The sequence below is a fragment of the Ursus americanus genome, chromosome 24 (genome assembly GCF_024610735.1).
Source record: "Ursus americanus isolate L20-20 chromosome 24, mUrsAme1.1.p, whole genome shotgun sequence".
In the NCBI taxonomy this organism is placed as follows: domain Eukaryota; kingdom Metazoa; phylum Chordata; class Mammalia; order Carnivora; family Ursidae; genus Ursus; species Ursus americanus.
The window spans coordinates 33,933,906-33,950,751 of NC_142150.1; the positions used below are offsets into that span (position 1 = coordinate 33,933,906).

Below are 16,846 nucleotides of genomic sequence, written 5' to 3' on the forward strand. Positions count from 1 at the left end.
GTCTTGGGAGAATTTAATTTATTTACATTTAAAGTTATTAGATTACAAGGTCTTCTTGGTTTGTGGCTCAACACCAACTCGGGCATGCCAACAGAGAAGGTCCGCTGGTGATTAAAAGAATGAGCATGGAAATATAAGCTGAACAATTCCAGAGATCACACAGGGCAGGAAGACACGAGAATCTCAGAAAGCTGGAGTGTAGAGTCCATGTTCAATCCCTGGGCATCCAAAGAAATCTCAGAGGTAAAAGTTCTCTTCATATAGTTTGAAAACAAGTCTCAAAAAAAGCCAAGTAACCCTTGTTCATAACATTCTTAACATCGTTTAACATGGTTTACAACTTAACATTATCTGAGGAAGACACAAAAATTATAGTACTCATTACTATAAAATTCACATATTTAGCATCCAATTACAAATACTGTGCATATGTGAAGGCAGAAACGTGTGAACCCACCAGGAGATGATTAAAACAGGTCTTGAAATGACAGTGATTATAGAATTATCAAGCAAGGATTTTAAAATATATTAAAAATATGTCCAATATACAGAATGATTTAATAAAACCCTCACCTTTTGAGGATGTGAATGAAAAATTAAAAAATGACCTAATGGAATTTCTATAAATTAAGGTACAATAATATATGCAAACAAATATATATATGGGATGAGAGTAAAGCAGCGGAAAAAGAAATGACAACTACACTTACACATGTCACAATAGAGGCTACCCCCAATGAAGCCAGAGAGAAAACAGAAATTGGAGAAACACTAAGTGCAGAACAATAACAATCTGCACACTATACATTTAAATGTAGGTTCAGGGGCACCTGGGTGGCACAGCGGTTAAGCATCTGCCTTCAGCTCAGGGCATGATCCCGGCGATCCGGGATCGAGCCCCACATCAGGCTCTTCCGCTATGAGCCTGCTTCTTCCTCTCCCACTCCCCCTGCTTGTGTTCCCTCTCTCGCTGGCTGTCTCTATCTCTGTCGAATAAATAAATAAAATCTTTAAAAATAAATAAATAAATAAATAAATAAATAAATAAATAAATAAATGTAGGTTCAAGTGGGAAAAAAAGAGTATGTAGACCAGAAAAGCCACTGTGAGAAATGTTGGCCAGAATTTTTTTTTCAAATTCATTAAAAAACCACTATATGATACATTTACATATATGTACATGTATATATATGTGTGTGTATATATATACATGATATAAGAAGCTAAAATTAGTCTAAGCAGGGTAAATAGAAAGGAAATTATACCAACATTATATTCAAATTTCTACAAACCGATCATAAAGAGAAATCCTTAAAAACAGAGATTAAAGATACTTTATGAACAGATGAAGAAAAGATTTACCACAGATACATTGGCAAAAACAAGACAAGTCGTAAAGCATTATCTTATATAAACCCATAATTATATATCCAGTAGAAATATCTTGGATAATGGATGCTATATTATCAAATATTAAATAATATTTCTCTAGGAAGTCATTCTTTCATTTACTCATGCATTGTGTGTGTGTAATATACCTAATACATGCATGATGGTACATAACGGAGGTGCTGACAAAAGCATGTTTATGATTTCCAGCGTTCCTGATAGTATCTAATTTATTTATTCAGTTAGATAGAGGCACAGAATACTTTCTGATTTTTCTCAATGGGACATTCCAAGAGTAAACAGAGACCCACGGTACTCTCCCTCAAGTAATTACATGCAATTTTTTTTTATCCTAGAGTTAGATCAAAATTTCAACAAAATGAGTCTCAAGGGAGTAGGACAATGTTTAAATACATTCTGCAGCAAGCAGTGAAGATTAAAGCAGAAGTCAAAGTAGATTCTCCAGTAAGGTGAGTACAAAACACTGGTCTTTGAAAATGTCAGGACATACAGCTTAAATTGGGTCATCACCAAAGTCTCGAAAGGCATTACGCTCTGCAAAACTGTTTCTTCCTTTGCAGTATACTTTTCTGTGATCGGACGATTAATGTGTTGGAGAGACCTGTTCTATACTCTCTGGTACTCTGAGCTGTGCTTTTTAGACCACCTTCATTTTCACATAACTGACTGCCTCTGTCATCTTTTTTAACAAGAATCTTTGTGTATCCTTATTGTGTAAGCTGATGGTCCTCTTGTCTCACTTTTCATTTCCTATCGAATGACTCAGGGTGACCTTAAGAGAAAGACTGTTACTGTATTTACGAGAATAAATTCTGAAGACAGAATAACTTTTTGAATTTTGACTCCACCACTTCCCTGAATGACCTTGGTTAAGTCATTTTCTTGACTTTCAAATGGATATGGTCATACTCTCTACTTTCTAGAAGTATTGTGTGCATCATACAAGTTAATATATGTAAAGTGCTCAGAAGAGTGTCCAGCACATAATGAGTTCTCTATCAGTGCTTGATATCCATACATATTCTTCTTCCCACTGGGGCTCTTTAGATGAATCTCCATGAAGAATTCATAAGTAATTAGAATGGTCAAATCCTTTTTAAGAAAGAAGAATGTATTATTGGAAGATCATTAGAAAAAGTGATTCAATAGGCAGAAAAGCTTTTTTGTTTCTTTTATGTCTTGCTACTTTAAACAGATATGATTATTGTCAATAAGGAAAGGCTAATGGTTTAGGTGTGGATATTTATTTTCTTTGCTTCAAAATTTTAAAAGACTGATGTATAATAGATAGGTCTTTTGACATATTTAAAACAACTTTGGGACCAGAAGAGCAGATCATTGTATCAAAACAACCACTTCAAAGTATTTGGCCCCTTTGAAGAATACTTGAGCAAAGTTTCCATCACTATGTGTTGTGGGTAGACCTCAGTCTATCATAGGGGTGCCATCAGCTAGGGATGCCAGTGGGCCCATGCTACTTTTGGCGTCAGAGGGCTCGGAGGACCTGGAGTTCTACCTTTATTGGGGTCAAGGATGGAATGTCTAGAGTTTCACGAGTTTGCTCTTTTTTGGTGAAGTCAAAACATAGAAGCAGGAATTAAAGCTTGGGAAGGGAAATGCAGGGTCCCTCCAGCAGTTGCCCCCCTAGGTCACCCAGGGCTTTCCAAAAAGGGGACTTCATGGGTGGGGTGGCCTGGCTCTTCACCTAGTTGTGTTTTTGAAATTGATGGCTGAAAAGCTAAATCTCAGGGATTTACATTACAGTCAAAAAAGCTGACTGTCAGGCACTTACCCTACAATGTGAGTGAAGGTGTGTTTAGTTTGGGCCTGATGATAAGAGGAGTCTCCATTTATGTTTTATGATAAAGAAATTATGTCTGAATTGGGGTGCCTGGGTGGCCCAGTCCACTACGCATCTGACTCTTGATTTCGGCTCAGGTCATGATCTCAGGGACCTGGGATGCAGCCTTGCATGGGGCTCCGTGCTCAGTGCACAGAGTCTGCTTGAGATTCTCTCTCTCCCTCTCCCTCTTTCCCGCCCCCTGCTCCCACTCTCTCTCAAATCAATCAATAAATAAAATCTTTTAAAAAAGGATATCTGTATCTCATGCATAATATTTTAAACTCCCTTAGAAGATAGCATCTCAAATATAATACATAGTGATTTTATACCTTACACAGGTTACCAAGATGAACCATATGGAGAAACAGAATCATACTGCAGTGAGTGAGGTGACTGAATTTATTCTCATGGGGATCACCAACAACCCTGGGCTGCAAGCACCTCTCTTTGGAATCTTCCTCGTCATATACTTGGTCACAGTGATAGGCAATCTGGGCATAGTTATCTTGACACATTTGGACTTGAAGCTACATACTCCCATGTACTTTTTCCTTAGGCATTTGTCAATTACTGATCTTGGTTACTCCACCGTCATTGGCCCAAAAATGATGGTAAACTTTGTGGTGCACAAAAATACAATTTCCTACCATTGGTGTGCTATCCAACTGGCAGTCTTTGAGATTTTCATGATCACTGAACTGTTTATTCTTTCAGCAATGGCCTATGATCGCTACGTAGCCATCTGTAAGCCTCTCCTCTACACGGTCATCATGGCAGAGAAAGTACGCTGGGTGCTAGTCCTTGCTCCCTATCTCTACAGCACATTTGTGTCACTCTTTCTCACAATAAAGTTGTTTAAATTGTCCTTCTGTGGCTCTAATATTATCAATTATTTTTACTGTGACTGCCTTCCTCTCATATCCCTGCTCTGTTCTGACTCAAATGAATTAGAATTGATCATTTTAATTTTTTCAGGCTGTAATTTGCTCTCTTCCCTCTTGATTGTTCTTATCTCCTACATGTTTATTCTTGTGGCGATTCTCAGGATGAACTCAACTGAGGGGAGATACAAAGCCTTCTCCACCTGTAGCTCCCATCTGACAGTGGTGGTAGTGTTCTATGGGACATTACTATTTATTTACCTGCAACCCAAATCCAGCCATACTTTTGATATTGATAAAATGGCCTCTGTGTTTTACACCCTGGTGATCCCCATGCTGAATCCGTTGATCTACAGCTTAAGGAACAAAGAAGTAAAAAATGCTCTGAAGAGAACTTTAACCAATGGATGCAAAATTCCCACTTAATGTCTTACTATGCAGTTGCAAAGATGGGTCCAAAAATCTTTGTTTAATACTCTGCCAGTCCAATTACTGCATCAGAAAGTAGAAGCGTTTTACCCGATGTTTTTCTCTTTTTCCAAATAAAACACTTCTTCTTGTATATTCTTCTCCACTCCAACTGAATAAATAAACATTATAGTCAGATAATTTAAGTCCCAAGTGATGTCCAACGTCATATTGGAGCTTATAGACAAATCACGTTGAAAGTAGGCTTGTAGACATCAAAAAAAAAAAAAAGCCTTAGTCCAAGTAGAATAAAATTAATCGGAAAATTAGTAATGTATATTTTATAGCAGTCACTTTGTGTTAACAATAAGTAAGATCGAATCACAAGGAATGTGTAAGCTAGACAGGAGGCAAGAAAGTAAGTAAATGTATGATTACAGCATAACGTGAACAAATTGTTTCAAGAATCTAGGCTAAATGGAAAATAAAGTGTACGACCTCAGAGTGAAATTTTCAACTGGATTGAGTTCATATTTTCTATCTCATGGATACAGTGGTCCTGTGGGAAGATTTTTTTCATTAAGAGCATGAGACAAATATTGGCTGAGTCTGACAGATCGTCACACGAGACAGCTAACTTTGAATTACGATAGCCTGCTGGTAAACTGATTTAGGATCGACAAACTCATCATAAACGACTTATCTGGTCATCTACCGGAATGACATCAACATTTTGAAAAATCTATAGCAGTAATAGCAACAACTAAAGATAAATGACACATTCGTGTCTATTTTGTCTCCTTCATCAGCCTGTATATACAGTGATGATATTTTGCTTGGATTTAAGCTAACACAAGGCTTCATTCACATTGTGCCCTCACTCAGCAAATGAACAGATTCCTTATATCTTTGTATACTCCTTGGTGTTTACTGGGCACTTTTTAGGTTTGTAAAATATATACACTATCCTAATAGTGTTCGCTTTAATCTTACTTAGTATTCAAAGTTAAAACTGTGGGGAATTAAATCAAGTCTGAACCATGGCCTCCCTGTCCCAAATCCATGTATTTTGCTTATTTTTCCCTTCTTTAATGCATTGTAGTTTGTTAACAGAATTGATCTTAAGTGTTCTCATCACAAATAGAAAAACTATGCGAGGTGATGGATATGTTAATTAGCCTGGTTGTGGTGATTATTTTGCAATATATGCATATACCAAATCATCATTGTTGTACACCTTAATTATATGCAATTTTTATTTATCACTTGTAACCTCAATAAAGCTGGATTTCTAAAATTTTTATAAATTAAAAAACTGACTAAAATAAAACATAAATTGAACACAATAAAAGAAATACAAAGTTTTGTTCTCTGATCATATCAATTTTGTTTACCATGTTGGCTTTGGATCCTGTCCTTAAGCATATATGTTGTTATGAATACATTTTATTTTCTAGGGTAACATTTTATATTATACTACACAGTCCTTTTTAGTCATATACATTTTTCTTTCCCAAATTCTATCCTTTCCATTGCTATCCATGAACTAAAAATAAAGTCAAATAATATTCATAGCATTCTCCTATATCACCCATTACAAAAAGGGCTTTAAAAAAATCATAATGCAGCATTCCCCTGAACTTACTTTTCTTACTTGAGAATTCATCATAAGCATTTCTTGGTCAATAAACATAAAATATAATTTTTAATATCAGCATACAACTGTGGAGTATCCATCAATCACTCTGTATTTGCCCTCCCTTGATTGATGGACACTTGACTGTTTGCAGCTTTTTATTTCTTTCACCATTAATTAAAAAAAAAAGCCATAATAAATAGCCTTGTACTTATGACATGATATACTATTGCTTTTTATTTCTAAAACAAATGTGTAAGAGTTCTCTCACAGTCTAATGATATGTTGGGTAGATGTTTCATAAATATGCATAATAACTTGAAATAAAAAAGAAAATACAGAAGAAAAGTGCTATGCATTGTGATTTTTTCCAAGTAGTATTTTTATTTTATTATTTCTTAAAAAGGGATACTAACATTTCCTGACATCTCATTTTCATTGTGCAATTGCATGATGATAAAATTGCAAAATGTCAATAATAGGGGGTTATTAGCATAATTGGGTGATTATTATCATCAGGTGATGATATCATGAGCTATTGGATATTCTAAATACAACGTGAATGATTCTAAAATATTACCTCTTTTCTACAGGAAATGTGTCATATTTCCAATTTCATTGGATAGGGCCGTTGTCCTTAATGGCCATGAAGTACATATTCTTATCATAATTATAATGATAAATAGTTTAGAAATAATGATATCAACTTAACGTGAAAATCCTTTTAGTATTTGTACACTCTTAAACTTTTTCCCAGAGCTAGAAACTTTAGTTTTCCTTGAAGTATTTTCAGTGCATATCAAATTAATAGCTTCATACATCCAAGCTCTTAACTTGGAAATTGGAATATATTTGCATCAATTATTAAATGGCAATAGTTTCAAGACCCTAATGACTCCATTAAAAAGCTCACACTTCAATTATTTCTAAAAGTCCTTGACATTGATTTCCTACGTGGACTGTGCATTGATTTCATGAATTCCTTTCCTATTACATCTGTTTTTAAAAAAGAGCAAGATATACTCTTTCTGGAAGGGATTTTCTCAAACACTTCAGATTTCCCATGTTGAACAGAAAGCCATTCGGGCTTTAAGAAGCTGGAGAGGGTTGGCTCAAAAAAGAAAAATGATGTCTGAATATGTCATCCTAAGCATCCAAGTGGTTCAGTCCTTAGCACCATAGGTTTGAGACCAAAGTACAACTTTTAACAAGACTCAATGTTAAGGATCAAGTTCTCATATGAAAATAATTTAATAACTGCTACTAAATGTGACCCTTTTCAGATCTGAAAATTTTAAACCTAACTTCATAATATATAAATAAGTCCCTCATGTCTGGTTTAAAGCCTGCTTCTATACAGTACAGAAAAGATCCAAAGTAGCTAAAGCAATTTTTCGAAAAAAGAACAAAGTTAGAGAACTTACAATACTGATTGTAAGATCAACTATAAACCTACATCAGGGGGCACCTGGGTGGCGCAGTCGTTAAGCGTCTGCCTTCGGCTCAGGGCGTGATCCCGGCGTTGCGGGATCGAGTCCCACATCGGGCTCCTCTGCTGGGAGACTGCTTCTTCCTCTCCCACTCCCCTGCTGTGTTCCCTCTCTCGCTGGCTGTCTCTCTGTCATAAAAATAAATAAAATCTTTAAAAAAATAAATAAATAAACCTACATCAGTCAGGAGAATAGAGAGCCCAAAAAATGAGCACATATGTATATTCAATTATCTGCTAAGAAGCCAAAATAATTTAATAAGATCCATGATATATAGATATAAATACAAATCAATAAAATATATGTTATATATATTGATATGTATATACAAATCAATAAAAAGGCAACCTAATAAAACTGGAGAAAAGGATCAGAAAAGACACTTCGCAGAAGAAATGTGAAAGGTCAATGCACACGTCCAAAAACCCTAACATCCTTCGTCACCAGAGAAATGAAATTAAACAACTATGAGCTACCACTTGTCACCCACTGGCATGGATAAAATTGAAAAAACTAGATTCCCAAGTACGAAGAATCCTATCAGCTGCTGTGTTTAGCTCCTAAAATTATCACATGTTGCCGATCGGTGTGTACAGAAGTCCTTCACTTTAGAAATAGGTTACTATCAAAGTCCCAGGAATTGCCCTCCTGGATGTTTACCCAAGGGGAATGAAAAGATGTCCAGAAAGATATGTGTATATTAATGCTACTGAAACTGTATTCATGAGAGTATAGAATGGAAATATTTCTACTGTCCATCAATAGACACGAAGATAAATTGCAGTGTATACTGTGACTCTGCAGTGAAATGGAATAAGTTATCCATGCATTCAAGAGAGTGCAAGTAGTTCAGCAGCATTACGCTGAGCAAAAGAAACCAGATACAAGCAAACTATACCATTCCATTACATGAAGTTCCAAAACAGGTAAAATGAATCTACGGTAACAGAAATCATAGCAATTGTGGCTTAGAATATAATGTGAGACAATTTGCTGCGAAGAGACACTGAGGAGCATTTCAAGGTCTTGAAATATTCTCTTACTGGAAGCAGTAGTAGCTCAGGATTTGTTATTTTTCAAGTACTAACCATGCATACTTGGCATTTGATTTTACCTAAGTTATAACTTAAAAATATACTGTTTAATTTATATTTTTCATTTTATTTTTAAAAATATATTGTTTTAAAAGAAACCAGTGTAATATGGCCTTTTTTAAATTTAAATTTTTATTTAAATTCCTGTTAGTTAACATACAATGTAGTATTAGTTTCAGGGGTAGAATTTAGTGATTCGTCACTTACATATAACACCCAGTGCTCATCACAGGTGCCTTCCTTAATCCCCATCACTCATTTAGCCCATGCCCCCACCGACCTGCCCTCTGTAACCATCAGTATATTCTCTATAGTTAAGAGTCTGTCTCTTGGTTTACCTCTCTCCCCCACTCCCACCATATTTGTTTGTTTTGTTTCTTACATTCCATATACAAGTGAAATCATATGGTATTTGTCTTTCTCTGACTGACTTATTTCACTCTAGCTCCATCCATGTCATTGCAAATGGCACAATTTCTTTCTTTTTGATGGCTAATATTCATATATATGTGTCTATATGTGTGTGTGTATACACATACACACACATCTTCTTAATCCATTCATCAGTTAATGGACATTTGGGTTCATTCCATAATTTGGCTATTGTTCATAATGCTGCTATAAACATCAGGGTGCATGTATCCCTTCAAACTAGTATTTTTGTATACTTTAAGTAAACATCTCGTAGTGCAATTGCTGGATCATAGGGTTGTTCTATATTTAACTTTTGGAGACATCTCTATGCTGTTTTAATATGGCCTTTAAAAAAAGATTTATTTATTTATTTGAGAGAGAAAGCACAAGTGCAGGGGTGCAGAGAGAGAGAGAGAATCCCAAGCAGACTTCCTACTTTTCTTAATTTATTTTTCATTCCAATTTTTTATGAGCTGAATTATGTCACACCAAAATTCCTGTTGAAGGCTTAATCCTCATTATTTCTGAATGTAACTATATTTGGAGATAGAATCTCTAACTAGGTAATTTGATTAAAATGGCTTGGGAAGGTGGGCCCTGATCCAATATTGACTGGTGTCCTTATAAGAAGAGGAGATTAGGACACCCAGAGAACCAGACATGCACCCAGACCCAACAACTACCATGTGAAGACATAGCAAGAAAGTGGCCATCTACAAGCAAGGAGACTCCTCAGAAGAAACCAAACCTGCTCACCCCATGATCTTAGACTTCTAGGCTCCAGAATTGAAAAGATATATTTCTGTTGTTTAAGCCACCTGGTCTGTGGTATTTTGTTATGCTGCTCTAGCAAACTCTACATCATTCATCTTTATTTTTTATTCAGTTCCCTCTACCACCACCAGGCAACCATCTTGACGTACTTCATGTGAATCTGTTTTTCTTGTGTTCTTATAGGACAGTTTCCTTTCTACATAATCCTGTTAGTCATTCATGCATTATATATTATATATTTTTTATACACACACATATATGTACACACACACTATATATATACACACATTTATTTATATATGTATATATGTTGTATATAATAAATATATATTAAAACACTAAATATTATACATACACATATATTTATTTATATATTTATATATAATAATAAACATATGTATTTAAACACTGAATATGATATATATTTATATATACACATATACTTATATATTTATGTTACATAAATGTTATATATAATAATAAATATATACTTAAATACTGAATACTATATATATTTATGTATATAACTATGTATATGTATATAACTATATATATTTATATATATATCATGTATATATTATATATAATATTATATATAATAATAAACATATGTATATAATATTCAGTGCTTAAAACATTTATGTGGTGACAGGAAGTTTAGGAACATGACTGAGGCGCTTCCATTTTAAATACTGTGTTTGACTCTTCTCTACTAGTTATGTTCTACCTCTTCTCACCTGAAATACAGTCATTAGTAAAAGATGCAAATAATAATCTTATTACCTCTGGATTGTTTTTGTAGGACACTTACTCCTTTGAACATCCACGCCACTCTATTCCCTGAAATAAGGACTATGCTCATTGTATTCTTTGAAGTAAAAATGAAGGAAAAAGAGAAATGGTGGCATAATAAAAATACTACTTATACATAGAGGGTTTTTTTTTGTTTTTTTGTCAGAGAGAGAAAGAACAAGCAGAGGGAGCTGCAGGCAGAGGGAGAAGCAGGCTTCTGGCCAAGCAGAGAACCGGCCACAGGACTCCATCCCATGACCTTGTGATCATGACCAGAGCTGAAGGCAGCCACTTAACCAACTGAGCCACCCAGGCGCCCTACACAGAGTTTGTTCTAAGTTCACTGCTAGACCATAGGCTTCTACCTCTTTAATATTGGCATTTTGTAATAATGAATCTCTGAATGCAGATGAGTCATTTTGGCAGATACACCTTAATCAGCATGTCCCTTAGCTGTCAGGGAATTGAATTCACTTCAGTAATGTAGGTCCATACTGACACTACGATGACTCAAGGGGGGTCTGGTTGAATTCCTAGGGGCAAGTCTTGTTAAGGAGCCATTCCCAAGTGGCATCTGCTCCAAGGATATAAAAGGCAATTTGTCGATCCTAGAATCACCTGTGCTTCAGGTATTTTATTGAACCCCATTTAGAGATTCCTACGAAGAGCCTAAAGCAGATTCTCCGTTAGAGGTAGGTAGAAAATACTTATCTTATTTTTGTATAATGGACTTCGAAAGATCCAAAACTATCCCTCACACTGAACTGTTTCACTTCCATTTTGGAAGGCACTTGATACTATGTATAATCAAATAATACAATACTTAAAGTAGTCTGTTTCCAAGATTTGTAACTATGGGGGGAATACATGTTGTTAAATATGATCCAACTATTTATGCTTCCAAATCAGAACTGGAATCTTTATGTCTTATGTACTTAAATAAATTATATCTCTGAGGAAACAATGAATTTTTGCTCACTGAGTTTATTTATATCATAGTTTTGTTTCTGCAATATTAGCTAAAATGAAAACTGCATGTTTCACAGGGCAACCTGTGAAAAGAAACTAGATTCACAACTACCCAAACTCCAAATGATTTTTGAGAATATAACATTACAAATTTTCACAAGAAAATTTCCATTAAATCTGATAATACCAGGCAAAAATATGTATAGAAGCATAATATGTAATCAATGCAATAGTAAAACATATTTAGATAAGCCATCGATCTTATAGTAAAATAAATCTGCCAACATTTCACTTAAAAAGATCTCAAAAAAAAAAAAAAAAACTTCTATTTGAGGAAAGACACGTATAAGTGGGAGTGAGACTTAAGACAAACCTCGATTCCTGGTCTGATAGGACAGAACTTCTATAACATTCTCAAGGAGAAAATACAACACAGGAAGAAAATGTTCATTTGCTGGGTTGTCCTTCATTCACATGACCCAAAATAAGACATTTAAAAATAAATTTACTTTCTTTTAAAGATTTATTTATTTAAGAGAGAGAGAGTGAGCATGTGGGGGTAGGGACAGAGGGAAATTCTCAAGCAGACTCCCTGCTGAGCATGGAGCCCAACCTGAGGCTCAATCTCATGACCCTGAGATCATGACCTGAGCTAAAATCAGGAGGCAGACACTTAACTGACTGAGCTATGCAGGTGCCCCCAAAATAAATTTGCTTTTTAAAAAATTCTGCCTTATAATTTTATAATACAAGAAAATTCCAAATGCATGAAAACTATTTCCATATATACTTTAAGACTATTATTATTACTCATTAGCCATTATACATTGGTACTAATTTAAAGATAAATCGCTTTTTTACCCTCCCTGTTACTCATTAGTATTCATAAGAAGATTTGAAATATCTAGAGAATGATCAGAAATGACATTCTTAAATACTCCAAAATCCAAAGTTTGCTAGCTTCATTTGACACTATATTCATTTCTACTTTCTGATCACATGGGGCCCCTGCTACAAAGGATGAGCGAACTTCTTTCCGGTAACATGTCACCTCTCACACACAATAATGGAGTAATCTCAGAAGAATCAACACAGAGGGCCAGAGGTGAAAATTTATGTTCAGTGTGTGCTGATAGGATAGGATGACTGGAAAGTTGGTATGGGCCTGATTGTGGAATGCACTGAAAATAAAGCTAAAGTGCTTTGCAATTATTATTTTAAAAAATAGCTCAGATTGCATACCTTAATGATTCAAAAGCTTTAATGACTGCCATTTGTCTAGCAGCTAATCTGAGAGAATTATGATATGGAAAGCAAGAAGGATGTGATAGTCAATGATGGTGTTAATGAAAGCTTGATCCAAGGAAGATGAAGAGAAGGATGTTTAGGATGGAAAAGTATTTAAGGAAATTGGCCAGTAATACATATGGAATTTAGAAAGAGAAAATTAGAGGATGAATAGGATGTTTGTCTTTTAAAATGGTTGCTTTTTAACATTTATTATTGCCCTTTAATATAGAGCATTTAACCAGCAACACATTAGATTTCGGCAGAAATAGAAGAGCTGATATAATTTAGAGACATTCTTTTTTGCTTATCATTTTGCTTAACATTTTGATATGTTCACCAAGGAAGACAATGGAAAGCCTGAAAGCTGCAGATAAAATATTAAAAATTGTAAATACAGAGAGGATAAGATCAGAAAGAGGCCTGGGAGTGGGTGGAGGTTGACATACAAAAAACTGTGTACATGTTTGATGGGTACAATGTGATGAGTTTGAAGATACATCAGTGAAACCATCACCACAATGTATCATAACCATATCCATCATCTCCAAATGTTTCCTTCCACCCACTTTTATTATTATTATTATTATTATTATTATTATTATTATTATTATTATTTTGTGTGTATGCATACTTAAACTGTTGTTAAAGGGTAGATGTTAGGTTAAATGATGATATAATCTTGACTCTCTGGACTTTAAGTCCAGGTCTTCAGATAAGACACAATCATAGGACTTCTTTGGGCCAGGTGCCCACCATGGGAACTATCAGTTGTGATTGGGAAGGGATTCTAATTGGCTTAGTTATGAACAGATGATGATCTTTTTAAAAAAAACATGTCTAGGAGAATATTCAGTCATGTTAAAATAGCATGCTGATTCTTTGACAAATATATGCAATGAAATTATCATAGAAGCTCTATAATGTAAGGAGGTTTATCATCATTACAGTAGTGAAAAATGCCAAAACTAGGAAAATATATTGAGAAAAAGAAGTCTAGATATATTAGACATTTAAAAAAATAATGTTACAAAATTCTATAAATTAAAAATATTACTTAAAAATAAACATAGTGGAAAGAATACAAGGAATTTTATAACTTGTGGGACAAGAAGGAAAAGTTATGAGACACCTGGATGGCTCAGTCAGTTAAGCATCTACCTTCAGCTCAGTTCATGATCCCAGGGTCCTGGGATCTAGTCCCACCATGGACTCCTTGCTCAGTAGGAAGCCTGCTTCTCCCTCTGCCTGCCACTCTCCGTGCTTGTGCTCACTTGCACACTCTCTCTCTCTTTCTGACAAATAAATAAATAAAATCTTAAAAAAAAAAAAAAAAGAAGAAAAGCTATGAGAGGGAAGGCAAAGGAAGTAGTATCCAATAAAGCATAGTTGGTTGTTTTACAAAAATTTGTAATTTTCACAGATCTCATTTTCTGAAAGCTGGAAAAAATCAGTTATCAGAAAAATAAAAGACATATCTCCATGTATTTTTGTCTGGGTTAACAAAATGGAAAATGAGAAAAAGCAATTGACAAACATGGATGGTAGAAATTACAAATTCAATGTCTGTCAAATAAAAATTATAGAAAAATAAGATGAAGAGAATGAGGCAGGACAGAGACTAGAATCATCCAATCTTCAGAAAAAGCAAGTCCTAGATTAGGAAATCACAAGAAGACATTTCTCACACTCAAAAGACATGATATGAAGATATGAATCTTCAATGTTTGCAAGCTAATAAGATACTCACAATTTAATGAGATTGTGAGGAAGTAAATCCTCAAATAATGCATGACCCTGGATCATCTGTTTGTTATACTTGATTTTTCTCTCTTCCAAATGATTGCAAAATTTATTTCCTAGTCCCTGCACCTTGATTGTAATAACTGAGTTGGATAAATATATGATTCCAGGAAATCTCACCTAAGGAATATACCATCTAATGACCATCCTCGAAAATAATTTCTTAAAGTTTGTAACCATTCTCCTTTGCCTCTCAAAACAGATGACTATGAAAACACTTACATGGCTCCTAGAAATCTCACCCAGGTCACCGAGTTTATTCTCACAGGAGTCTCAGACCATCCAGACCTCCAGATTCCACTCTTCTTTGTTTTCCTGCTGATGTATGGGATAACTATGGCAGGGAACCTGGGCATCATCATCCTCACCAGTATTGACTCTCAACTTCAAACACCCATGTACTTCTTCCTCCGGCACTTGGCTATCATCAATCTTGGCGATTCTACTGTCATTGCCCCTAAAATGCTGATCAATTTTTTAGTAAAGAAGAAAACCACTGCCTACTATGAATGTGCCACGCAACTGGGAGGGTTCTTGGTCTTCATTGTGGCTGAGGTGTTCACGTTAGCTGTGATGGCCTACGACCGCTATGTGGCCATTTGCAACCCCCTGCTCTACATGGTGGTGGTCTCTCCACAGGTCTGCATACTGCTGGTGTCCCTCACGTACCTCTACAGCTTTTCCACAGCTCTTGTGGTTTCATCTTGTATATTTTCTCTGTCTTATTGCTCTTCCAATGTAATCAATCATTTTTTCTGTGATATTGTCCCTCTGTTGACGTTGTCCTGTTCTGATACTTACCTTCCAGAGACCATCGTATTTATATCTGCAGCTACAAATTTGGTTTTATCCTTGATTATAGTTCTAGTGTCTTATTTCAACATCGTTTTGTCCATTCTAAGGATGCGTTCATCAGAAGGAAGGAAGAAAGCCTTTTCCACATGTGCGTCACATATGATGGCAGTCATGGTTTTCTACGGGACACTACTATTCATGTATTTGCAGCCTCAAACTAACTACTCATTGGATACTGATAAAATTGCTTCCGTGTTTTATACACTGGTGATCCCCATGTTGAATCCCGTGATCTATAGCCTGCGGAATAAGGATGTGAAGGCTGCCTTACAGAGATTTCTGGCAAATTCATGCTGCTCTTTTAAATCAATGTAATTTTAGAGCTCCATAGATAAATGATGAGATGGTTAAGATAAGGTACCACATGTCAGAGAAAACAAACATTGGGTGGCTGACTCATAGGTTTACAAGTAACTCCAGGAATTAAAAGTTGCTGGGATTTGGGAAGTACTGAATTAAAAAGTAAACTGAAGTTCTTGGAAATATGAGGTTAAAACAGAAACAAGAATTATTCACTAACTTCGTACGTAGGTACCCAATTTGAAAGAAATATTTTCAGGAGTCAGGAGAGATAGAAGTTAAAAAAAAAATTTAAATAGGTTTGAACAGAGCAATACAACATGGCTGAGAGAAGTAAGTTGATCTTTCTTATCCTTTGGCTTCCTTTTTGCTTTCTGACTGGGTATGTTGGGGTAGAGTGGATCACGCCATCTGAGGAACTGTAATTACAGATGGCTAAAATCCTTTCCACAGCCAAGTTAGGAAAATTAAACTGAAAAGTATATATAAAACAGAACTCTCTAACTCTTTCTTAATATTGTTTGATTAAAAAATATACCACTGATAAAATTAACATTCTGAATGCTAACCAAATATGATTGCAATTATTTTAATGCAATTAATATAATGTATATAACTTATTAGTGAAAGACCTAGAGTACAATCGTTGATATTTTCATGTTGATTCATAAACAGATTCTGTAAGATTTTCCTCTCTCCCTACTCTAAATATCAGCCTTCTTTATTGTGTGTAATATATGCACTGTATCGTGATATCATCAGACATTCCAGGAATCATGTTTGTGATAATTCCTTATATCATTAGAGGGACATTTTAATTTTTTTATTTTATTTTTTTTTAATTTTTTAATTTTTTAACTTTTTAAAATTTTTTAATTATTTATTTTTTT

General features: G+C 34.9%; 2 protein-coding genes across 2 annotated transcripts; both read left to right on the top strand.

Moving 5' to 3' along the window:
- The first annotated feature begins 3,600 nt into the window (after positions 1–3,600).
- OR8K1 (olfactory receptor family 8 subfamily K member 1) lies at positions 3,601–4,560 on the top strand. The gene has a single exon (XM_045786997.2). The coding sequence runs from the start codon at positions 3,601–3,603 to the stop codon at positions 4,558–4,560; it is 960 nt and encodes a 319-aa protein (XP_045642953.2).
- A 10,463-nt stretch (positions 4,561–15,023) lies between these two features.
- Positions 15,024–15,971, top strand: LOC123785274 (olfactory receptor 8J3-like). Its single transcript, XM_045786998.2, has one exon. The coding sequence runs from the start codon at positions 15,024–15,026 to the stop codon at positions 15,969–15,971; it is 948 nt and encodes a 315-aa protein (XP_045642954.2).
- Positions 15,972–16,846: the final 875 nt, after the last annotated feature.

What these genes read in the sequence shown, in the direction of transcription:
- LOC123785274 (XM_045786998.2), top strand. Translation starts at nt 15,024, where the DNA reads ATGGCTCCTAGAAATCTCACCCAGGTCACCGAGTTTATTCTCACAGGA.
- OR8K1 (XM_045786997.2), top strand. Translation starts at nt 3,601, where the DNA reads ATGAACCATATGGAGAAACAGAATCATACTGCAGTGAGTGAGGTGACT.